The sequence below is a fragment of the Nicotiana attenuata genome, unplaced genomic scaffold (genome assembly GCF_001879085.1).
Source record: "Nicotiana attenuata strain UT unplaced genomic scaffold, NIATTr2, whole genome shotgun sequence".
In the NCBI taxonomy this organism is placed as follows: Eukaryota; Viridiplantae; Streptophyta; class Magnoliopsida; order Solanales; family Solanaceae; genus Nicotiana; species Nicotiana attenuata.
This window is the reverse complement of record NW_017672922.1, coordinates 8,234-35,060: the sequence shown is the minus strand read 5'-3', so window position 1 is coordinate 35,060 and position 26,827 is coordinate 8,234. Positions and strand designations below refer to the sequence as shown.

The window sequence follows — 26,827 nt, the reverse complement described above, 5'->3', positions numbered from 1 at the left end:
CTCACACTGAACATAATATCTGGTCGACCGGTAGTTAGATAAAGTAAGGAGCCAATCATTCCACGATATTTCATTTCATCCACCAGATTTCCCTTTTTGTATTTGTCAAGACTTGTTGATGGGCTAATTGATGTACCAATTGCTTTAGCATTGTTCATGATGAACTTTTGAATCGATTCCTTTGCGTATTTGGTCTGACATATAAAAGTTCATTCCTCGGATTGTTGAATTTTGTTCCAAGGAAAAACGTGAGTTCTCCCATCATGCTCATTTCAAACTCACTTTGCATGAGATTAGCAAATTCCTTGCATAAAAGAGGGTTAGCACTTCAGAAAATAATATCATCAAGATAGACTTGGATAAGGAGATTACCTCCTGATGATCTTTTGATAAACAATGTAGTATCTACTTTATCTCTTGTAAAACCATGATCAAGTAAAAATGAGCTAAGACTTTCATACCAGGCTCGAGGAGCTTGTTTGAGTTCATACACAGCTTTAGTCAAATCATACACATAGTAAGGATATTGTAAATCTTCAAAACAAAGAGGTTATTTTACATACACCTCCTCATCAATAAAGCAATTTAAGAAGGCACTTTTGACATCCATCTGAAAAAGTCTAAAACCTTTAAAATATGCATATGCAAGATGAATCCGTGTAGACTCTAATCGTGCTACCGGAGCAAAGGTTTCATCATAGTCGACTCCTTCCTGCTATGAGTAGCCTTGACCTACTAATCTGGCTTTGTTTCACACTACTTTTCTGTCTTCGTTCAACTTATTTCTGAAAACCCATTTGGTTCCAACTATGGTAGTATTTGCAGGCTTAGGTAACAGTTCCCAGACTTGATTTTTATCAAATTTATCGAGTTCCTCCTGCATGGCTTGTACCCTGCCGGAGTCTTTTAAGGCTTCCTCAACTTTCTTTGGTTCGATTTGAGAGATGATTGCTACATTTTACCAGTTTCGTATGAGCTACCCTAGTTTTTATTCCTTCACTCGGATCTCCTATAATAAACTTTTGAGGATATTCTGCATCACTTCTCCACTCATTTGGACGTGTTCCAATTGTAGGTGTAGTTTACACCTTCTGTGGTTCAGCTTGATTATTGGCAGGTTCACTAGTCGACTCTGTGACTGCGTCTGTGCTATCAGTCGACTTTTGTGACTTGCTTGTGTGTGATGTTAATTGGCTAATATCTTCATCACGTGAAATAATTCCTTTCTCGACCGTGGTGTTAAAATATGATATGTGTTAATTCTTCTATAGATAAGGTACATTTATTATACCTTCGTCACTCCTTGGATCAAATTTTCCGATGTTGTCCTTACCATTATTATGGATGAAGCACTTACTGCCAAATGGATGAAAGTAGCCTATATTGGGCCGTTTGCCTTTCCATAATTCATATGGAGTTTTCTTCAAGATGGGTCTTATATGACATCTATTGAGAATGTGACAAGATGTGCTTACTGCTTCTGCCCAAAAGTGATTTGGCAAAGAATGTTGTAATATCATTATTCTGGCCATATCTTGTAGGGTTCGATTATTCTGCTCAACTACTCCATTTTGTTGAGTTGATCTTGGTGCTGAGAAATTGTGTGTATATCCTTTATTATTGTAGAAATCCTCAAAGGCTCTGCTTTTGAATTCTCCTACATGGTCACCTTGGATGGTTGTGATGAGATACCATTTTTCTCTTTCCACTCTTTTACAGAAATTCTCAAAAAATTTCAAAGCTTCATCTTTTTTAGATAAGAAAATCACCCATGTAAAATGTAAGAAGTCATCAGCAATAACAAAAGCATATCATTTACCTCCAATGCTAGCAGTTCTAGTGGGTCCAAATAAGTCCATATGAAACAATTGTAAAGGCTTGGTTGCAGACACGATGTCTTTGTTTTTGAAAGAGTTTCTAGTTTGTTTACCAATCTGACATGCATCAAAGACATGATTTCTAAAAAAATAGAGTTTGGGAAGGCCAATAACTAAATCATGCTTGGAGAGTTTCTCAATTAGGTGCATGCTTGCATGACCAAGTTTCATATGCCACAACCATGGATCATCAGATATTGATGCTAAACAGATATGACTATCTAAACTTTCAATGCCATCAAGGATATAAACATTTCCATACCTTTTCCCTAGAAGTATTGTTTTACTTGAACCATCTTCAACGGCACATCCTGTTTTCTTAAATTTGACTTCGTACCCTGAATCACATAGCTGACTTATACTCAGGAGATTATAGTTGAGTCCATTTACAATGTATGCTTCTGTAATATCACAATTGTTGTTGAATCGAACTGTGCCGGTGCCAACTAATTTTTCTTTTGAATCATCACCAAATTTGACACTTCCTCCACTTATTTTTGTTACTTTTTTGAACAGATTTTTGTTACCCATCATGTGACTGGATCATGCACTGTCTAAATACCATTTTCTTTTGTGACTCTTTTTGTGGTGTTCCTACAAAATAGAATTACCACCTTCTTTTAGGTACCCAAGCTTGCTTGGGTCCTTGCTGGTTAGTTCTACTGGAATCAGGATTGTTTTTGGGTTTCCAAATCCATCCCGAAACATTAGACTTATGAAATCTACAAAGGCATGTTTACGTCCAACTTTGTTAAAGTAATTACACACAGTGGTTGATCCAATTTTTGATCTACCACTTGTGTTAGTACTTGTGGACTCAGTTCTAGCCGGTCCTTTTTTAGTTGACTTGTAAGTCGCCTGGTTAGACTTGACAGACTGTGACTGGTGGATTTACCCATGTCATTCAGTTGCATTTGCAATTCCTGAACCTCATCTTGAAGCACATCTCTTCCGATTTCACATACTTCAAGTTTAAGTTCCTAGTCCTTGTTTTCCCTATTGAGTCTTTTCAATTCATTCAACATCTTTTGAGACTCCTTTAGGGTAAGATCAAGAATATCCTACAATTTATAGTATCTATCACAGTCATAAGATCTTACCTTGCTTGTTTCACCTCATTCCATGAAACAGTTTTTAGTGTCTTCTCTACTTTCATCATCTTATGTGTCTTCATCAATCCAGCAGCTAGAATATTTGTTCATATCATTTCCTAAAATAGTCATGAAGCATAGGTTTGCTATCTCCTCATGTTCTGAGTTGTCCTTATCACTCCAGCTTTCGAAGGATTTGTTTATTTGAATCCTCTAGAGGCTTTTGTTTTAAGTTTAGCGCATTTAGCTTGACATGGCCATACCTTCGATTCAAAATATTTCCCATTATTTTTGTCTTTTTCATTGTATTGCCTAGTTAATCTGGATGACATCCTTCCCTTTTTTGTATTTCTATATCTTCTCATCCATCCATTCATGTTTCTTGAAACCATGGTAATTTCTTCTTCAAGAGCTTCTGGATTGTCATCAGTATCATCTTCAGGTACTTCAGTTGTAGTTTTGAAAGCAACTATTTTCTTCTTTTCATCCTGATTTGTTTGCTTGAGATGGGTTTTCTCAAATTCTATAAGATCTACACGTAGTTCATCATATTAAAGTTTGTTTAGATCTTGATATTTGAGTGAATCTACTTTTGTCTGCCATATGATAGGCAAACTCCTCAGGATTTTTCGAACTTGATCACCACTTGAGTAGGGTTTACCAAAGGCTTTCAGATCGCCAATGATTTTGCTAAATCTTGCAAACATTTCCTCAATGGATTCTCCTTCTTCCGTCTGGAATAGTTCATAATCATGAACCAACGTATTTATCCAAGTTTCTTTTACTTTACTGGTTCTTTCATAGGTTACTTCCAGTTTGTACCACATTTCTTTGGCGGTATCATAACTTGAAATTTTCTCATGCTCTTCTCCACTTATAGCTTTATTGAGCAAGTTTTGTGCCTTTGCATTAACTTGACAGATAGCCATTTGCTCGTTTGTTTATTCATCTATATCTTTAGGATCAACAGGTGGTTGAGTTGCTGTTGGCAGTGGATAGTTCCCCTTTTTGATGACACGCCATACTTTGACATCATAGGATTTTGCATAAATTTCCATTCCTATTTTCCAGTGGGAGAAATATTGTCCATTGAAGTATGGTGGCCTTACTTGCGATGTCCCTTCTTGAAAGAGTGCCCAATTGTTACTTGGTTTAACATGATCTTTTCTCACTAGCTATTAAGCAAAAGAAAAAAGTGTGAAACCTGGCTATGATACCAATTAAAAGTACAAGAGGGGAGAATTGTCGATTTTTCTTTTTGTATTCTAAGTAGTTTACTAGTTTACCAATTAGTCGAGTGAAGATAAAAATAGAATATAAGTAAAGTAGAAATTAAGTGCAGGAATTAAAGACACCAAGATTTTTATACTGGTACGGATTCAATGTGAATCCTACGTCCGGTCCCCTTGGGTTGACAGAGTGTTCTCTTTCAGTATTTGAAGTTTCCCTATTACAGGAGAGTTATTGTAGCTTTACACCAACAACATAATCACTATGTCACTTATCTCTTCTTGATACATTGCATCACCAGTGTTTATCTTTTTTTCTTCTCTTACTAATTACACAGCAGATCTAAAGAGAACTATAATGCTTGTTTGGAGTAGAACAAAAAGAGTGATAGTGGTTCTTTCAAATTATATCTACTTCAACACTGTGCAGATGTATATATACTTCGTGAGGTCTTCTTGACTCTCGATTGATGTGAATCTTGAGAGAATACAGACCCAAGGGAGTTGATCCCTGAATGGAATCGTAGAGTGATTCTTTCCAAGAATAAGGTGGAGCATCCGTTGATTTGCCTTGACTTGTGGCCTTGATAGTTTTTTCTTCTGCTAAGCAAATCTTTCTGTTATTCGAGCTATTCAAGTTGGATCCCTTGATTCCATGCTTTAAGGATCTTCCTTTCATGGAGGAATATCCAGTGCATAGATTTGCAATCTTGTTTTCCTTTAATTTGGGACCTTCCTATAATATCCTCTATCAATATGCTATCAAATCCTTGATTGATTCTTCTTTAAGAATTTCGCAATTTCTTCCTTTTTCGTCTCTAATCTTCGATGATTTTCATTTCCTTTGCTTCTAGAGTGATTCTTCAATCATTATCGCTTCAATCAATATCCGTCGTTACTTGCTTTCGTTGACAGATCTTTTCCTTAATTCTTTTACTTCTTCCTTCTTAACTTCTTCCATATTTGAATGGTAGAGCTTCTTGAGTCCTTCATTTTATCCCTCGTGATCCTGCACAGTAGTAATATGTTATTTTGCATCATTAAAAATTATATTTAACAATATGTATACTTATCTTCGGCCACTCTTTGGAGCACATTTCATCACTCCATACCCGGCCTCATAGATGACTCGATCATACCCGGCCACATAAGAGCTCGGTAACCTCACATCACATATCACTCTATACTTTGCCTCGTAGAGGACTGCATCGTACCCGAGCTTAGGAGATCTCGGCGGTACCAGGTCTCAGCTGAACTTGGCGTAACCGGACTGAAGAGGATTCAGTAAACTTATATCACACATCATCGTACTCGTCCACACAAGGGCTCGGTAATATCTTATATCGTTTCTCTTAAAACCGAACTGATCAGTGGTTGCATAATAAGTGTCGTACCCAACTGACTATAGTACAACTCAGTAAGGTAAAATAGATACATATACATAAATGTAATGCAGTAGCAGTTTCAAGGGATAAAAAGTCTAACCTCAGAAAGAATCATACTCTCCAACCACAAATATTAAATGGGAACACAGTAGATTATGAGAGAAATGCTACCGACAAGAATGTACAAGAACATAAAAATGTCATTGAGAGGGACTCGAATCAACAAAATTCTAACAATATAGAAAACCTTTAGAGGGAGAGAAAGAGAGACTTACACCAATTCATGCCAAGAAAGAAAGTTGTCCCACGTACCTTGTTGAAGAAATAGCTACACCTCTAGGACGGTTAAACCTGCCTCCAGCGAACTTTTCAAAATCGATACAACAAGATAATAAATATTTCAGTGATGATTCCCAGCTCCTTCACACTAGATCTTTCTAGATTCAGATTCGCCTTCAACTTTACCTTAAGTTATTTGGAAAGTCTAAAGGGGTGTTGAAAGCACTTGGGAGAACTAACCCATGTGATGCCTTACTAAAATATGAAAGAGAAAGAGTGTTGCATTGCATTTTTGTATCACATTAAATCTTGGAAACTCCGCAGCTGCTACATGCAAAACAAGTTGCCCCCCCCCCCCCCCGATTCCTACACCTGGTGACACTTGGCGCAAGTCTAATGAAACGTGTTGCCATCTTCTACCCTCAAATGTGTCTCCAGCTGATTGCCTGCTCTAGAAGCCACACTTGTCAAGCTTTTTTTAGGTGTTAGGTGTAACATCATCCCCCTCTTTGGAATGTTCATCCTTGAATATTGAATCATAGCCATTCCTTGCAAAACCTCTTTGGTCTTCTAGAGTTATTCCCGCCATGGTGGCCTCATTGTTTCCTCCCATATCATGGACCAAATTGGGGTACCTGAATTTCATATTTTAGCATCCCATGTCATTTCTTCTACTATGCTGTTCCTCCAAAGTACATTAACAGAAGCTACTTCTTTAATTTGCAGCTTGCGCATTTGACGTTCTAAGATGGCCACTGAAATTTCTTCATAAGTTAGGTCCTTTGTGGCTTGAATATCTTCAATAAGGGTAACACGTGATGGATCACTCAAGCACTTTCGAAGCATAGACATATGGAATACCGGATGCACTACCTCCAGTTCTGAGGGATTTTCAAGCTTATAAGACACTTGACCAACTCTCTGAATAATTTGGTATGGTCCAATATACCGGGAGCTAAGTTTGCCTTTCTTACCAAACCTCATCATGCGTTTCATAGGCGACACCTTCAAAATACCTAGTCTCCCACAGCGAACTCCAAATCTCGCTGTCAGTTATCCGAGTAAGATTTCTGCCTACTCTGGCCTGTCGATAATTGACTTCAAATTGTTTTCACCTTTTCTACAGCTTGTTGCCCCAAATCAGGACCTAATAACTTTGTTTCACCAACTTCGAACCAGCCGATAGGATATTTGCACTTTGGTCTGTATAGGGCCTCAAATGGTGCCATCTGAATGCTAGCATGATAGTTGTTGTTGTAAGAAAATTTGATGAGTGGTAGACGATCCTCCCAATTTCCTTTGAAGTATAAAACGTAGGCTCGCAACATATCCTTGAGTGTTTGAATAGTGCACTCGGCCTGGCCTTTCGTTTGTGGATAGAAGGTTGTTCTAAGGTTGATCTTTGTACCCAATCCTTTTTTGAATGACCTCTAGAAATTAGCTGTAAACTTGGCACCTCTATCCAATATGATAGAAATCGGAACCTCGTGAAGTCGAACTATCTTTTTAATATATAACATGGCATAGCAGCCGAAAAGGTAGTTTCAACTGGCAAAAACTGAGCTGACTTGATGAGTCGGATCCACAATAACCTATATGGAGTCAAACCTTTGACATGATCATGGCAATACGGTAACAAAATCTGTATTGATCATCTCCCACTTCTAGGTCGGAATTTTATATTTTGCAGCAATCTACCTGGTTTCTGGTGTTCAACCTTAACTTGTATGCACTTTGGACATTGAGAGTTGTATTAAAAATTCTCTTCATCATGTCATTCCTCTAGTACAACTGCTGAAGATCGTGATACATCTTGGTTGATCCCGGATGAATAGATGCCGGGACTGACGAATCTCTGCCATGATTTGCTCCCGGAGTCCCCGACATCGGGTACACTGAATCGATCCTTGTATCTAAGGACTTCATACTCGAATAACTATAACTCTTTCCTCTTTTGAAAGTGAATGCATTCTCTCATTTCCACCAAGGCTGGCTCATCAAATTGTCGTGCCTTGAATACCGCCACTAATGAGGACTCAGCAGTGTTTCGAGCTATGGCTCCTCCATTACCAGTGTCAAGTAACTGTATGCTTAGATTGGCTAGCTGGTACAAGTCTTTAATCATCTCCAATTTATGCTTCTCCACATGTCGTAGACTACCCATGGATTTCCAACATAATGCATCAGCCACAATGTTTGCCTTCCCGGGGTGCTATAGAATATCAACATTGTAATCCTTTAACAATTCGAGCCATCTCCATTGTCTCTGATTCAATTCTTTTTGATTGAATATTATTTCAAGCTCTTGTGGTTGGTGAGTTTGTCAACATGAACCCCATACAAGTAGTGAAGCCATATTTTTAAAGCAAATACAACACATCTAGCTCCAAGTCATGAGTGGGGTAATTCTTCTCGTGTTTCCTTAGTTTTCTCGAAGCATAGGTAACGACTTTCCCATGTTGCATTAAAACACTGCCCAATCCCACTTTAGAGGCATCATAATATATAACATACCCCTCGGGTCCTTCATGAAGAGTTAGAACTGGCGCCGAGGTTAACCTGTCCTTTAACTCATACCACTGGAATTTTGCTACCTGATGCGTAAACTTTGTCAAAGGAGCAACTATGGATGAGAAATTCACCACAAATCTTTGGTAGTAACTGGCTAAGCCCAAGAAGCTGCGTAGCTCGGTAAGAGTTATGGACCTTGGCCAGTTCTTTACTATTTCATCCTATCAAACTTTATACCTTTTGCCGATACTATATGACCAAGAAAAGTCACCAAGTTTAGCAAAAATTTGCACTTGGAAAACATGGCGTACAACCTGTGATCCTCGAGTGTGTGTAGGACCTTTAGCAAATGCTCTACGTGCTCTGCCTCTAATTGAGAGTACACCAAAATATCACAAATGAATACAATCATAAAGATATCCATGAATGGCCAAAATACTCAATTCATCAGAACTACGAAGGTCGTTGGAGGTTGGTTAGGCTAAAAGATATAACAAGAAACTCGTAATGGCCATATTTGATTCGTAAGCCTATTTTCAGAATATTTTTTTCCATAATCCTTAACTGATGATACCTACATCTGAGGTCAATCTTCGAGAAATACTTAGCGCCTTGTAATTGGTCAAGCAAATCATCAATTCTTTGAAGCAGATACTTATTATTGATGGTTACCTTATTCAGTCGTCGGTAATCAATACACATCCTCAACGAACCATCCTTTTACGGACAAATAGCAGTGAGGCTCCCCTTGGGGAAGTACTGGGTCAAATGAAGCCCTTATCAAGAAGGTCTTTCAGCTGAACTTTTATTTCCCTCAACTTAGCGGGAGCCATTCTGTACGAAAGAGTTGATATCGATTGCATATGGAATGGCACATCGATGGAAAACCTCTCCATCTCGGGTGCAATACCCGGGTATTAATCAGGGAACACATTAGGAAATTCAGTAACGACTGGAACTGACTGAAGGGCTGGAGGCTTTGCCTCCGTACCCTGCACCCGTACCAAATGAAAGAAACATCCTTTCGTGATCATCTTTCGAGCCTTAAGGTAAGAAATAAACTTCTCTTTTGGAGCTGCAACATCACCCTTCAATCCAAAAATGGGCCCTCCTAGAAATTTAAAGCGAACAACTTTCTCCTTACAATCAACTGTAGCATAACAAGAGGCCACCTAATTCATTCTCATGGTGTAATGACCCAGCCGGTTGTTTCATGTATTATAGCCTCGTTCCCTAATTTATCTCCTCTTTTATGTTCATTTATGGTTATGTGATTTCTCGGGGTGGTTGGATTAGTTTCGCGGAAGATTTGGAGTAAATTGGGCCACTTAGTCCCAAGGTTTAAGGCTTAAGTTTGAAGAGTTGACTAGAGTTTGACTTTTGTGTAGACAATACCAGAATGGAGTTTTGATGGGTTTTATAGCTTTGTATGGTTGTTTTGGACTTAGGTGTAGGTCTGGATGCTTATTTGGCAGTTCGTAGATTGGTTTGAGGCTTTTTGGCGAAAGTTGGAAACTTGTAGTTTGGATGGTTGAGAGGTTTGAGCGAGAGTTGACTTGGTTGATACCGGGTTCGGATTTTGGTTTTGGGAGTTGGAATAAGTCTGTTGTGTCATATGGGACTAGTGTGCAATATTTTAGGTCATTCAGTGTTGATTTGATATGGTTCGACATTAGTTTTAGCAGTTGGAAGTTCATTAGTTTCATTAGGCTTGAATTGGGGTGCGATTTGTGATTCCAATGTTGTTTGATGTGATTTGAGGCATCAAGTAAGTTCGTAAGGTGTTTTAAGACTGGTTGGTGTAATTGGATGGGGTCCTGGGAGCCCTGGGTGTGTTTCGGATGGTTGACAGATCATATTGGGACTTAAGTCAAATGCTGAAGTTTCAGGCTCTAGTATGATCGCACCTGGGAGGTTATGGCTGTAGGTGTGAAGCCACAGATGCAGTGGATGTATCGCATAAGCGGAGAAGGCTGGGCATGGCAATTGGGAGCCATTGAAGCAGAAGCGCATGTGTGCTAAGTTGTCCGGAGATGCAAAAATGGCTGGGAGCTGGAGAGTTCGCAGGTGCGGAGGGTGTCCACAGAAGCGCACACGCTGGTGCAAAACATTTTTCGCAGATGCGGAATGCTGGAGGCTATAGAGAAATCGCAAAAGCGTATTTTTGGCTGCACATATGGGACCAAAAATGCGGCTTAGTGACCGCATGTGCGAGGATCATTGGGAAGTCATTTAAAATGGTTGGAGTTGTAATTGAATAGGTGTTCGGAATTTGTGAGAATTTTGTCGCGTTCCTGGGTGCGGGCTCGAGGTTGACTTTTTGATTTTGATTAAAGACTTTAGCAATCATTTGAGATTGGTTCCTATGACTATTGTTGAGTTGCGCGTTTATAGGTAAGTAACATTTCGAAACATGGAATTGAGAGTAATTATCCCTAGAAAACATGTTATTTGTGATGTGTTGGGGTGACGCACATGATAGGTGACGAGCATGTGGGCGTGCACCGGGGTAATCACGATATGGGTTGACTGTTTTTACTACGTTGCTATCATGTCTTGTTCTATCCGTATTTTTCCTACTTGTTAGTTTAACTGAGCTATGATTCATGTTTGAAATCATATTTAGGCTATGGTTACTTGATTGCGACATGATGAGGCTATTTTTATTTTTTTGGGTTATCTGACTTAACTATAACTATACACTCAGTCATGATTCTTCATTTGCATATCATATCTTAGTCTCTGTCATCATTCATTGTTACATCACATTTTATCATTGCTTTTCCATAAATAGAGTTGCTGGGATGACTGATATGAGATTGTGAGCCCTTGATACTTGAGAGGTTGGCGAATGAGGCGGACGTTAGAGCCGTGTTAAGAGTGTTATTATGGATTGGGTTGCATGCCACAGTAGGCCATATTGGGTTATTTACTATTATTATGTGGATCGAGCTACACGCTGCATCAAGCCTTATTGGCTATGTTTAGCGCTTCGGCAGGATCTGACCCTCCGGAGTCTGACACACCAACAATGAGTAGACTCACTGATATATATACACGTTTTTTAGTGAGGGGCATTGATGCCGAGCACCCGTATAGTGTTGAGTGATTATGTGTGTGATAAGGTGGCCATTTAAGACAGACAACTTGAGTATGTGAAGAGTGAGTACATCTAGGGATATCACCGTGAAGTCATTTATTTGACATGCATACTTGGCATGTTCGCATACAGATGTATCATACCTTAAGTAAGTTCTAACTGACATGTTCTCATCAGTATTGGGCTTTAATTGCTATACTTGAAGACATGTCTAAATTCTTGTAATATGAACGAGTTGATCATGATAATTCCTTGAGTTACTTTTTGCTATTGTCATAATTATATTTGTGTTGTCGTTTATATTGGTTTCTGACTGTCTTGTTTTGAGCTTGTCAATACTTTCAGCCCAAAGTTAGTTCTGTTACTTATCGAGTACATGGTGTCGTTTGTACTCATACTACACTCGGCATTTCGTGTGTAGATCCAGGTACATTTGGACGTGTGATTGCTAGATCCATGTATGTACAAGTATTTGGAGACTTCAAGGTAGCTGCTTTGACGTCCGCATACTCTGACTTTCTTTCATTTATTTTACCTTATTACTACTATTGTTCAGACAGTTGTACTAAGGATTTGGGTTGTATTTTGATACTCAGTAATACTCATGAACTCGTTGACACAAGATTTTGGGGAAGGTTGTATCAGTATTGTTATAATTTTTATTACATAATTATGATATTTATGTTGTTAGGTTTAATTAACCATGTCTATTCTAATGCTTAGTTATTATATGACTGGTGGCTTGCCTAGAAAGTAGTGTTAGACGTCAGCGCGGCTCCAGTGGGAGTTGGGTCATGACACATGATAACATCAAATTACATTATTTCCAGTTCATTCAAATCAGCCAAAGTGTGGTGATCACAAATAATCACGTCACAACTTCGATATACCTGCCTAACTAAAGTGGACTTGCCCACGGGCTTGGACATTTCAAACGATTGTCATTACAATTAATGCTCTTTTCCATATTTACTCGCAAGAAATGGGGAAATGTATGACAAGGTGGAACCTAGATCTATCAAAGCATACATATTAACAAAGAATATGATGTCTAGTGATGACTCTAGGTTCTGTCGTCCCGATAGTGCATAAATGTGGTTCTGTTGCCCGCCTGTACCTCTTCCTATCGACGGTTGCATACTTTTCTCACGAGGATATGTTGCCGATGACGAGGCTGATGCTGATGCTGATCGCGTTTGGCGGTATCATACCACCCAAATTTTCAATGGGCAAAAGCGCATGATGTGGTCGGGCTGCCCACAAGAATAACACAAGTCTGAACCCTAGAGGCAATGCCCAAAATGATTCCTACCACATCAACCACAATGTGGTATCGGGGGCCTCATCTTACTAGTGTCTACACTATATTGTGAGCTCTGTTCTCGGGGATTTTGACCCTGATCAGAATATGTGATCTAATCACGATGCTGACCTTGGAACTGTGACGTTGCACTATCCACCGAATGAAATGGATGCCAAGGAAACAAAGGTCTAAACTCACCTCGTGACTAACCCGGATTACATGTAGAGCGGGCTCTTTTATATTTCCCTGAGGCATGCTCTCGAGTGGCTCGTTGTTGCCTCTTACGAGGAAAACTCCAAAGACTCATTATCAATGGCATGCATAACTCGTAACGTCCGCTATATTTGATCTAGAAAATTCTGAGGATCTTTGTTGGGATATTTTCTTGTGAATACTACCGGGGTCCAAATTTATGAAATCCCGAACTCTCGTACTGACTGCTCTATCTGCAGTGGTAGAGACCAGTCTTTGGGCCTAGGAGGCCACAAATCGAGTCAACAATTGTACTATACTTCTCATGTCGAAATCTTGCCCGGGAACAACTGGGGGAGGAACATGAGGTGCATTAGTTTATCTATGCTATTCTAGGGGTGGTGGTGTTGTCCCTGAAACTTGAGTTCCAGCCTCATCGTGAGGCCCATGTTGACCTATAGGGGTAGGTGGCACCTAACCGGTTTTCTCCTGATTCTTCATTCAACCCTTGAACAAGTGCATGTCGTCTCATGGTAGGCATCACTAAAACAAGATGGGGATCAGAAGCGAATACAAACAACTCAGCTCTATCGCACGATCTAGATCGGAAAGATGGGTATTCATCCTAAATATCACGTAGCCTCCTATTTAGAAGTAGGGTGCATGATATACCCATAAACAAGACTCTACTAGATACAGCTTGCCGACTCCCCAGGACATATCTGCTTTGATACCAAGTTTGTCACACCCCAACCTTGGGAGGTGCAACCAATGATGCCTGAATACCCGTGCGAACTCACGTTTTACATCTTTTTATTCAGAAGACCTAGGCAAAAATACCTCCAAGTAACAATCACCAAAATTAAAATTTGAACAACTGACTTGTAAAAGAAACCTTAGCACTTTATACATATTCACAACTGTCATAATCCATCCTTTTACATATAGCCAAACCATAGCCTACAATCCTCTAAGAGTACCAAAAGAAGATATACATATACATAACTTGGTCGAAACAGGGCCCCAACATACCTAAAACTTTATGACATGAGCTTCAGTACCTATTGACTTCGAACAGCTACTCCAAAGGAATGGAGTACAATGACCTCTCAGCTAGGACAACACCCTACTAGGGAGGGACGCCATCGGGTCTATCTGTACCTGTGGCACAGCACCCAAAAGATAAAAGAGTCAGTACGAATAATGTACTGAGTATGTAAGACTATGAAAGCATGTAAATCAGAGTCATAATATAAGAAATAAGTGCGTGATCTCAACTTGAATACCGAAGACAAGCCATCGGGGCATAATTGGTGGGAAGTATAAACCATGAATCATGAATGTATGCTAGCATTTGCAAAGCCGAGCCACTCATTGGGGCCATGCATGAATTATAATACATATAAGTACACATATCTTCATCCACTCTTTGAAGCAAATTTCATCACTACATACCCGGCGTCATAGAGGACTTGATTGTATGGCCACATAAGGGCTCGGTAAACTCACATCACATATCACTCCATACACAGCCTCGTAGAATAATCGATCGTACCCAACCTTAGGAGGTCTCAGCTATACCCGATCTCAACAGAACTCGGCGTAACCGGCCTCAAGAGGACAAAGTAACCTCATCACAGATCACACATCATCGTACCCGGCCATATAAGGGCTCGGTGATATCTCATATCATGTATCTTCATACCCAACTGATCAAAGGTTGCACAATAAGTGTCGTACCCGCCCGACTATGGCGTGGCTCGGTAAGGTAAAGTAGATACATATACATAAATGCGATGCAGTAGTAGTTTCAACGGATAACAAGTTTAACCTCAGAAAGAATCATACTCTCTGACCATAGAATACCAACTAGAACATTATAGATTTTGAGAGGAACGCTACCGGCCATAATGTACAGGAATAGAAAAATTGTCATTGAGAGGGACTCAAATCAACCAAATTCTTACAATACAGAAATCTGTTAGAGGAAGAGAGAGACTTACACCAACTCATGACAAGAAATAAAGTTGCCCTACATACCTTGTTGGAGAACTAGCTACACCTCTACGACGGTTAACCTTGCCTCCAACGAATTTTCTAGAATCGATACACCAAGATAATAAATATTACAGTAATGAATCCTAGTTCCTTCATGCTAGATCTTTCATGATTTAGATTCCCCTTCAGCTTTGCCTTAAATTGTTTGGAAAGTCTAAAGGGGTTTTGAGAGAAATTGGGAGAGCTAACATAGGTAATTCCTCTTTTTTTTTAAAAAGAGAAACAGTGTTGCACTACCTTTTTATATCATACCGAATCTTGGAAACTCCACCACTAATACATACAAAATTTGTTGCCCCGCCCCAGTCACTGCACCCGGTGATAGTTAGCGAAAGTCTGATGAAGCGTGTTTCCATCTTCTACCCTCAAACGCGTTGCCGGCTGATTGGGTGCGCTAGAAGCCACACTTATCAAGTTTTATTTAGGTGTGGGGTGTAACAGCACAGACCTCGTGCCCCCACATATATCGTACTCATGTTAGTTACCAATAACATGTTCAAGAGGAATTTATCAATAATCAAATAAAGTTAAACATGATGACGATTTTTTTTTACTTAATCCATTATGTTACGAACAATGCAGCATCATATGAGAGACCAACTCCACGTCGTAAATGCATCTTGACAATCAAATCATCAAGTAATGATTGAGACACAGATTAGCACATTGAAAACAATACAACAAATTACATAGAATGCTTGACACACACAAGAAGTCATAAACCATTCCAACACAAGAATAACAACAAGAGTCACTCCGATGTGTCACATATCAAAATCACAAATCATCCTTATGACGCCACATTAGACAATTAGGAAAATAAAAATATCAATCCAGTCTCAACACAATCACAACAACAATAAGGACTCCCCGAAATATTATATAACATCATCAACAATACCACCCTTATTATGCCGCATGTGCACACAACAATGGTATGCCACCCTTATTTCTCCACATGTGCATATAATCACCCTTATTGCACCATGTGGGCAGCCCGAGATAATGCCACCCATATTTTGCCCCACGCACAGAACAATAGGCACAATAGCATGCAAAAAACCTTTTACTAACACCCCCAATCAATCCTCTCAACATGTCCACAAGTGCCACATTACCTCTAAACAGTAACACCAAGTGCCACAATATCGAAAACAATGATACCAAAGTTCCATCATGATGTAAGCTCTAACTTTCGACAATAGTGCACACGGACATAACAATAATCATAAAAGTGGAAGGGTGTACAATAAATATAGCAGATAAGTCAATGTAATAATCTTGATCAAATAGTCATAAAAGGAACTCAACATGTTTCATATAAAGTTCATTATCACATTAAGGCATATTAAAAGCCTACGGTCTATTCCGGTAAAAATTATACAAAGTACCCATATACACGCTTGTCACCTCATGTACACATCACTTTCACATCATAGAGATCAACATAATAGGACTAGCACCTAAGGGGTATTCCCCAACACAAGGTTAGGCAAGGTACTTACCTCAAATAAGCTAAATAAACACTCTAATAAGCCCATCCCATGCAAATCAACCTCCGAACGGCTGTAATCTAGCCAAAATAACTTAATATCAAAAATAAAATCCATAGAAAATGATTTCGAATAATAAAGATTCGTATAATAGAAAAAGTCAACCCCAGGATCGCACCCCAGAACACGATAAAACTCACAAATTCCGAATACCCATTCTAATTTAAGTCCAAATATGTGTTTCATCCAAATACGACCTCAAATTGGCCCTCAAATCATCAATTTATGTTTTGAAAAAGTTTTTACTAAGATCCCCAATTTTTCAATTTTATTCATCAAACAATCACTAAATTCAAGGTAATCATGAAATATAAATAATTCTAGTAAAAAATATTTACCCCAATCCAAATTGTGAAAATTCCCTCCAAAATCACCGAAATCCGAGTTCTAAAATCTTGTGAGAAGAAGTGATGAAATTTCGTAATAAGTAAAAAAATGTAGCAGTTGTTCAAGCTCAAACCAGATTCTAGATGACCCCAAAACTCACATTTGATAAGCTCAACATAATCGTTGCGAGATTACACCCAAGATAGCCTTTTGAATCACCAATTTGACTTTAAAATGAGGGAGAAATGATGTTTTAAAGGGATTTGAAAATTTCAGGGACATAAACGGCATTTCTATATTTATTTACACCAGAAAAAAAACAGCAATAAGAAAATCTTCGTTTTAGCACCAAAACTCATTCGAAACCTCCCGGACACAAACCATATATACATTTTAATCATAAAACATGCTACGAACCTGCTCGCGCAGTCAAAATACTGAAAAGCGATCATCTTGATCCGATATTGACCATGGTCAAACACAAAATTCTTAACTAGTTTTTAAACCAATGATCCAAAACACACCCGAGCCCCTCGAGACCCCATCCAATCATACCGACATGTAAAAATACATTATCCATACTTTACCAAAGCCTCAAAACAACCACGGGAACATCACAACAAAGAATCAAGGCTCAAGCCTAATAGAATTTCTCTTAAGTTGTTAAATCTTAATTCTTTCAAAAGAGTATCTAAATCATGCTTAAACACTCCGGATTACATCTGAACTTTGCATACAAGTTCAATTCCACTATATAGACCTATCCAAAGTCTCAAAATACCAATTAGAGTCCAATAACATCAAAGTCAACTCGTGGTCAAACTTATGAACTCGTTAAGTTATTCAAATTGCCAACTTTCAACAAATAAGGTCAATTTCTTCTAGGAACCTCCAAAACCAAATTGGAACATACGTACTAGTCCAAAATTATAATATGAACCTATTAGAACAATCAAAACCTGATTCTGAATCCGTTTATCCAAAAGTCAAACCTTGGTCAACTCCTCCAACTTAAAGCTTCCAAATCAAGAGTCATTCTTCCAAATCTATCCCAAACCTCTCGAAAACCAAAGCTGACTACACTCATGCCATAATATATCATATGAAGCTACTCAAAGTCTCAAACAACTGAATGGAACGCTAAAGCTCAAAACGACCAGTCAGGTCGTTACAACTTCTTAATAAAAGCACTTTTTAAAATAAGTAATTTTTGACAGCTTGGCCAAACAGGCTCTTTGAATCTGATATCAAACCAACAAGGTCTTGTCGTGAATTTCTAACTAAGGCAACAAATTTTTTTACAGTATTCAAGCTTATCAAGATTGGATAAGATTGCGGGAACTAAACACTTAATTATAATGAAAACACGAAAGCGAGGTATAAAAACGGCTTCAAATGAGATGAATATGTTGGTATCTAGCTAATAAATAAAATGTTTTTATCCGTGTTGGGCTATAACCGTTATATTTGCAAGCATGTCTAAATTCTTATAGTGTGAACGAGCTGAATATGATAGTTTCTTTAAGTTATTTATTATTACTGTTATCATTATATCATGTGTTGTTATTGATATCGGTCTCTGACTATTTCATCTGACCTCATCACTACTTTTAACCCAAGGTTAGGTTTGTTAACTATTGAGTACATGGAGTCGATTGTACTCATATTACACTCTGCACTATGTGTGTAGATTCAGTCGCTTTTGGACGTGGTGATTCCTAAAGTTATGCTGGTACCAGTACTTGAGAGACTACGAGGTAGCTTATATTACGTCCGCAGACCTTGAAGTTCTCTTTCATTTATTTTCTTTGTTACTGTTTTATTGTCCAGACAGTTGTATTGAGGAATTGGCTTTGTATTTTGATATTCAGTAGTGCTCATGTACTCATTGACACCATATCATTGAGACAGATGTAGTAGTTTTATTGTTGCTTTCTCAGTTATTTCATGATATTTCCACTATTGAGTTTATTAAATCATGTTTTATCAAATTCGTAGTTATTATGTGACTGTTGTCTTGTCTAGCAAGTAGTGTTAGGCACCATCGCGGCTCTAGTGGGAGTTGGGTCGTGACAAGTTGGAATCTGAGCCCTAGGTTTCTTAGGTCACACGAGTCATAAGCAATTTTAGTAGAGTCTTGCGGATCGGTATGGAGACGTCTATACTTATTTTCAAGAGGCTACCAAACTATCAGGAAACTTCACTTTCTTGCATTCCTATTGTGCAAATTTGTTAATTCTGATGGCTAATAATCTATTATTTTGTTATCTCACAGATGACGAGGACATGATCAGCTGATCAGGCACCAGCCTCACAAGCTAGGGCCACGAGAGGCCAGGGTCGAGGTAGAGGGTGAGGTATAGCTCAGATTGTAGCAAGGGCAGCACCTGTGGAGCCACTAGTTGCTCCAGTGGAGGAGCAGATGTCGGATACTACAGAGTTGGTGGGACCAGCTCAGTCACCGGCAGGGCCTATTGTTATTCCTAGCATTCAAGAGGCTTTGGCTAAGATTTTGACTATGTTCACGAGCCTAGCACAGGCGAATTAGATTCCAGTTGCACCAGCTACCTCACAGGCTGGGGGAGGTTCCCAGACTCCTGCCATCCGTACTCCAGAGCAGCTAGCTCAAGGTCATCAAACACTGAGGGTGCTTCCAGTTTAGTTGGTTGCTGCTGCTCGGACCAAGGTTAGCACACCTACGACTGATGAGGAGGAGAAGAGGTTGGAGTAGTTTAGGAGGCTTAAACCGCCAAAGTACAGCAGAGCAGAGTTAGAGGATGCTCAGTATTTTCTAAAAATGTGTCACCTGATTCTTCGCACAAGGTGTATTTTGGACACCAGTAGAGTTGCATTTACTACTTTTCAGCTGACAGGGGCAACCTACAAATAGTGGTAGACATATGAGTTGAGTAGGCCAGTTGTGGCAGCACCACTTATGTGGCATGAGTTTTCAGTTCTCTTCTTAGAGAAGTTTGTTCCACAGACTCGCAGAGAGGAGCTACGTAGAGAGTTTGAGCAGCTATGCCAGGGAGATATGACTGTGACTCAGTGTCACACCTCCTTTTTTACACACCTACCCCGAAGGAAAATGCATAAGGGAGTTTTTCCATTTAAAGTGACATTATTCGAAATGGGATTATTTATTGATTTTTAGAGTCGCCACTTGGGATAGGATTGGCTTTTGGTGTCCCAAGTCACCGATTTAATTTAAATCCCAAATCGAGGAAAATTTCGACTTCCCAATTGGAGTCTGCGAACCAGAAATTCTGAATAAGGAATTCTGTTGACCCGAGGGAAGGTGTTAGGCACCCCCGGATCCCGTGGTTCTAGCACGGTCGCTTAAATTATTATAAATGGCTAAAAATCTGGTTTTATGCATGTTCAAACCTATAGTGCAATTTTATAAATTTGTTTAACCGCTTTTAATTGGTTCTTATGAAAGTGAACGCCGTTTAAGAGCGTGTTTTTGGATCACGTCACATGAAATGCACCCGGATCCTCAACACCTCTTATTCAACGTTTTGGGATTTGGATTTGAGTTGCATGAAATGCGCACCCGAGTTTAGGAAAGTAATATTATTAAAAGCGCGTCTAAAGTGGCCAGCGTCTTATTAACTTTGCGGGAAGCCATGAAAATTCGCTAAATGGCATGTCCCGAATTTCTAAAATATTTTAATAAAGTATTTAATGAGGGCCCCGCAATTTATGCATTTTTATTTGGCGAGGCTCGTCTCATTTTATTATTTTAAGGCCAGCCTAAAGCGAACTACGATTTTCTATTTAATTTGTCTCTAAAAGGGTCAATTAATTTGCATTTATAAATTCGGGCCTCGAGTTCAAGCCCGAATTCAAACAAAAGGGAGGACCCTCTTAATTTGAACCCGCTGCCTAACTCGAAAAACCAAAATTTATATTGCAAACTAATTCCCCATATTCCTAATGTAATTTTAAAGGCTTTGACCTATAACAAGTTTTTGGGCCTTCAAACTTGGATTTTTGGACTTGGCCCAACAAATTAAGATGGCGTCAGTTTGTTTTGCGGACTGATACTAGCCCTGGTTTCAATGCAAGCCCAAATGGGAAATTATCATCCATATTAGGGTCCAAAATGGCTTGGGCTGTACGCCCTGGGCCTATCAACGAAACCAAACAAACTACTACACGATTCCAAGCCATTCAATTCAGGGATCAACTAACAGAGAGAGAGGGAACCCAAATTCAATATCATTGCTAATTAATTCTAAACTTGACACATAATCTGAACATGATACAAACATTTAGAGATTTTGATAGCTGGTTAATGTAATTACACTTGGAACTTATTTGATGCGCTGGAACGCTGAGTACTTGATCTCAAAAGCCGATTATAATTGTTTGCCCTAATTACAATACTACGTCTACTATCATTTAATCATAGAGCTGCATTCAACTGCTTATTAACACATGAAACATTCCTGAAGTGATGAAGCAGTCCCTATAACACATGAGACACTGTTTATTAACGCTTATATGATTAATCCTAATGCACTATAATGACTTATGAAATTAAAGTTAGCAACAAACAAACTATAAATTATAATATCAAGGCATAGCTAACATGGCTCTTACTACCTCAAATCACAAGTCTGTATACGTCCGTAAATCCAGTTTCAATTACAACATTTAGCTTCTAAAATTGGAATTAAACTAAGCTAACATAAACACCAAGCCCAAGAGTAATGAGATTTCCATTTCGCTTCTTAAATCAAAATATATTCACCATCGGTTTAGGGCTTGTACCTGGATAATGAAACAAAGAAGAGAAGAGGAGATCAGCAATGACAGACAGCAGCAGTCAGCAGCTCATATCAACAGCAAATAGAGCCAATTTTTAAGATCCAAAATAACACACAACACCCAGAACTGAACGACGGAAGAGTAGCACCCACAAAAATAACCAGGTAGGCTCAAATAGACTTGCAATTAAACTTAGGCTATGTCCAAAGCTTCAGCAGTCAAAAACACCCAGAATTCACCAAACCAATTTTATGCTAGGAACTTTGAATTAGGAGCTAAAACTTCGAAATCGATCTAGGAAGTTGCAACAGAGCAGTTATTTTGGACTCTTCTGTTGTTTTTTGTTTGTTAGGTGGCTTTTGGATTTGATTTTCAAATTCTAGGTTCTGAATTTACTAAAAATTTGCTTTGAGAGGAAATTTGAGGCTGAACCCTTTAGAATTTTCAGATGAGGCAAACTTGCAGAGAATTTTGTGGGAATTTTTCAGATCAAAAAAACTTTTGTAAAGAAGGCAATGGGTGTGCCTTTTATAGGCAAAGCCTAGGGCTACCTTCAAGATTTTTTAGTTTTCTTTTTAGTCCTTACCCTTTTCAGCTTTTAGTCCCTTATTTTTTAACTTGTTACCCAAGTTACTATCTAAACTTACTGAAATCTAACTTTGAGCCCTATTCTAGAAGCTTCTAGGTAATTCTTTTTAGTTACTACAAAGATTCCTTCTCTTTAAAATGCCTAACTTACCCTTGAATCAGTTCTGAAATTACTAGCCTATGTCAAACTAACCCCCAACCTCTTCTAAACTGAGTCAAAAATTAACCATGGTTTAAACAAACAAACGCTGGAGTATTCGACTATACCCAAACAATTCCAATAATAAAAAAAACCTAAAATTGAAACTAATCCATCTAACTAATCAACACTGGAAATTATTCTAATTAAACACTGTTCACTACTATGAACTAGACAAAATTGAGAACCAAAATTTATAATGAAATTCCAAATCAAAGCTACAAAACTTATGAATCAAACAAAACAAATTAAAAGAACAGGTTCGTGCTATCAATTATCAAAAAATTAGAAACTCAACCAAAAGGAAAAAACGAACATATGAACAGAGAAAACAAAATCAACTACTGACCCTCAACGGATTGGTAAGCAAAAATAACAATCAGCTACCTAAATCGATTAATCATGGAAAAGGAATCAATCATAGAGAGGAACTAATTCAAAAATAACAAAACAGAGAAAAACAGAAACTCACTTGATTTTGGGCTTTAACTTGATTGATTTCGAATCTGGTCTTAAAATATTGTTATGTGTTTGTTCTTGTCAAGAACAAACGCATAGCATAATTTTTAAAACCCTTTTGCAACCGGCTAACCGGAAACTCGAAAAGTCTTGAACGAAAACCCTAGATCTAAAATTCGAAGGGTTCGACTTGGGTTTGAATGGTTTTGGTTTAGGATTTAGGAAGAGAACGGTTGAGGAGAAACCGATAGATGGTCGTCAAGCACAATGTTTATTGGCAGTTTGAGGGTGGCGCCGCGTGTACGCGAGGGCGGCAACCATGTTTTGGCTATTCGAGGGGTTCGGAGGGGATTTGAGGAAAGGTAAGGCTGGATTTGTAAAGGGAGGGTGAAGGGGAGGGCAGTGTGAAAATTTGGGAGCATTTGGACAATCGCCGCCGGCGGGGAGGCGATTTCCGGCCGGCGGCGGACGCCGGAGGAGGCGCATCAGGGTTCAGGTGATAAGGTCGGAGAGATGGTGAGGGTAGGGGGTTCTGGAGGGTGGGTAACGTTTGGACATTTAAATACTCTCACACCCCAAGCTTCTCTGTCGTTCGATCAAGTAAAACCTCGACGCTGAGATTTGGCTACGAGCAAAACGGCATCGTTTAGGTTATGGGGGTGTTGGAACCGGGTGCAAGGGTAATTTGGGCTAGATTTTGGACGGGTGTTTGGGTCTTTGATTTGGGTCGGTAACTTAAACCAGAAATTGGCCCAAAATTGGGTCTTTTTTAAAAATAAGAAGACTCAAAATTTTCTTTTGATTTTCTTTTTTCTTTTCTTTTTTTTTTTACAAATTAAAATTTAAAAGTCTAAATTAATTCTAGAAACTAAATTAACCTACCCAATCTATTTAATAATTGATACAATTAATTAAATACCAAATTTAAATGGAAATCTAACCAAAATCAAAGCTAAAGTTAACCAAAGCAAAAATAACTCATTTTTTGTGATTTTGTATATTTTTTTTGTGAAATCCTAATTACTAATTAATCTAAAAATATATAAGATTAAATCCTAAATCAAATTTATGCGAATTTTTGTATTTTTATGAATTATGTTAAATAAAAATGCACACAGTAAAAATGCAAATTAAACACGAAAAATTATGCAATTAATTCCTACAAATTAAACAATTAAAAGAAAAAATCCTAAAATCTAAGAAATCTTAGGAGTAATTCGGCGAGGCCAAAAATCAAATGCTCACAGCTGCCCCTCTTTGCTCAGACACGAAGAGGTTTTTGGGCAAAGATAAATGAGCAACATGAGGGATTTTTGCCAGCTCGGCACTTCCCAGGAGAAGCATTTTGAAAACCGTTTTGACCGAAACCCTTGCTTCAAAGGTTGCCTACATATCCTTGCTATAAAGGGAATCAGGTCAGTGTAGTCTTTTGGAGTGCTTGGTAGCTGGGACTACCAGGAGCTGTGTGATTTTCACTGTTGTTGCGCTGCTACTGCTTGCTACCTCCTTATTACACAAAAGAAAATCAAAGCTAAGCTAGCTATGCCTGTCAACTATTGAGTTACAAATTCCTATCTATAATTGTCTTGAACTTGATCTTGAGTCTTAGCTGATTTTGCTGTGGACTTCGATCTGAATCTTGGTGCTTCCGCAAATTGTGGGTATATTTACTTCTTCATGCAGCATTGGGTCAAAAAACAAGATCAACGGAGCTTGTGACTTCAATCAGATTTTGAGCGCTCCGCCCATTGCTTGCTTCACATTTGAATTCATCATCTTTCGTTCTTTACTTTTCTTGACTCTGGACTGAGATCATTCCATTGGTCATTTCACACCTGGCGTTTTGAGGTGACCTGCTTAAGATACCAAAACAAACAAACGAACGAAATTTTCTGCCCCAGTTTTCACTAAGGAAAATTTCGTGAGTTAGTTGTGACACATATCTAAGCAATCAAATCAGGAATGTGTAGAGAGATCCTCGGTTTTTGGTTCCGGGATTGGGAAAGCAAAAAGCTCCACGGTTTTTTGTTGCCGGGAGATTCTCGGTTTTTGTTCCGGGATTTGGGAAAAAAAAAAGCTCCCAGTTTTTTATGCCGGAGATCCCCGGTTTTTTGGCCGGGATTTGAAAAAGAAAAAAGCTCCACGGTTTTTGTGCCGGGAGTAATCCTCGGTTTTTTGTTCCGGGAAAAGGCTTCCACGTTTTTTTGTGCGGAGATCCTCGATTTGTGTTCGGGATTTGGAAAAGAAAAAGTTCCACGGTTTTTTGCCGCGGAGATCCTCGGTTTTTGTTCTGGGATTTGGGAAAGAAAAAGCTCCACGGTTTTGTGCCGGGAGATCCTCGGTTTTTGTCCGGGATTTTGGAAAGAAAAAGCTCCACAGTTTTTTGGCCGGGAGATCCTCGGTTTTTGTTCCGGGATTTGGGAAAGAAAAAGTTCCACGTTTTGTTGTCCGGGAGATCCTCGATTTTTTGTTCCGAGATTTTGGGAAAGAAAAAGCTCCACGGTTTTTTGGCCTGGGAGAGTCCCCGGTTTTTTGGCCGGGATATTTAAGGAATGAGATCCTATGCTATCATGATTTTGTTTTCTTTTTGATTTTTTATTTTAACTTCTTTTCTTCTTTTCTTCTATCTTTTGTTTTCCTTTTTCATGTTCTCCGGTTTTATTAGGAAAATACATGAAAGAACTTGGGGAGGTGTGAAACTTCTCTTTTGGTCGTTGTTCTGCTGCAGAGTTGTTCAGCGCTTGCGCATTTCATTTCTTTGACTGCACCGTGCTTCTTGCCACGGTTGTTTGATCAAACCTGATTTTCAACAGATAACAATTTGTTAGTTTGAAAACTGTGGTTGGTTTTGTGCCTTATCATCTCAATTGCTTATCTCTGGCCCCCATTTCCGTATGATGAAACCTTTGCCTTGTTTGCCTTAGGTTAATCTCTTTATTAAATCTCATCTGGGTCAGCCTTCAGGTATTTCATTATGAATCGCCGTGTGGCTCATGACTTCTCACCTTATTCTGCCTTTGCTTTGATTTTCTTTTTCTTTTCAATATTTTGTTTTAGCTTCAAAAAGCTCCAATCCACTATGGTCAGTCGAAAAATTGGCCTGACACAAGCCATCGCGAGGGCTGGGTAATTTCTTCGACTCCTGACCAGCGAAGAACCTGTGAAACCAGTTCTGCCACCTTTTCTTGGTAACTATAAGTAAACGAAAAGGATTCAAAGAAAAAGTATGCAAAAAGGCAAGGCATATGATTTTTAAAGAAGAAGCATTCCCTTTCTGTGGTGTGTGAAAAAAAAAAGAGGACTTATCTGGCTGTGTGCATGCTGGCTTCAAAATAGAACATGACATGCTTCTTGGACTGTGAATTGCCCGACCCACACCAAGCTTTTCGCTTTCTCTGTGAACCATTAATCAATATTTCAAAACCATGGGAACCTTGCCAAGGACTCCCTTTAGTGGCGAGATGCTTCTTTTCGGCCGACAGCGCCCTATTGGCGGGTTTCGCCAATCGAACCTCTCTCATTTTCTCTTCTTCACCGTCCCGATGTGCCTTGCGTTTTCACCCAACGGGACTCTCTCATTTTTAATCTCTTCACCTCGCCTTTGGTTGCCCGAAGGTTTTTCACCGATAAAGACTCTCTTCATTTTTATTTCTCTCATTTTGGACTATACCAGCTTCCAAACAATATTGCTTTTCAATTCCACGCCTTTACATATATAAAGATTGACAGTATTGCGGTAAAAAGAATTTCTGGACGGATGGTACAAACTTTGGAAACCATTTCGGCGGGACTTCATGGCCGAAACCATATATTTCTGCCCCAGTTCTCATTTTTTGGGGAAATCGGATTTTTAGTTTGGTTTGGTGACTGAACCCCAGAGTGAGGCTGCTACGTTATCCT

The 26,827-nt window shown here is 38.9% G+C and overlaps 1 protein-coding gene across 1 annotated transcript; it reads right to left on the bottom strand.

The window, feature by feature from the left end:
* Positions 1-751: 751 nt before the first annotated feature.
* Positions 752-2,408, bottom strand: LOC109214933. The gene is made up of 2 exons (XM_019378907.1): positions 1,820-2,408; positions 752-951 (listed from the first exon to the last, which is right to left on the bottom strand). Exons 1-2 carry the CDS (start codon positions 2,406-2,408, stop codon positions 752-754), a joined length of 789 nt encoding a protein of 262 aa, XP_019234452.1.
* Positions 2,409-26,827: the final 24,419 nt, after the last annotated feature.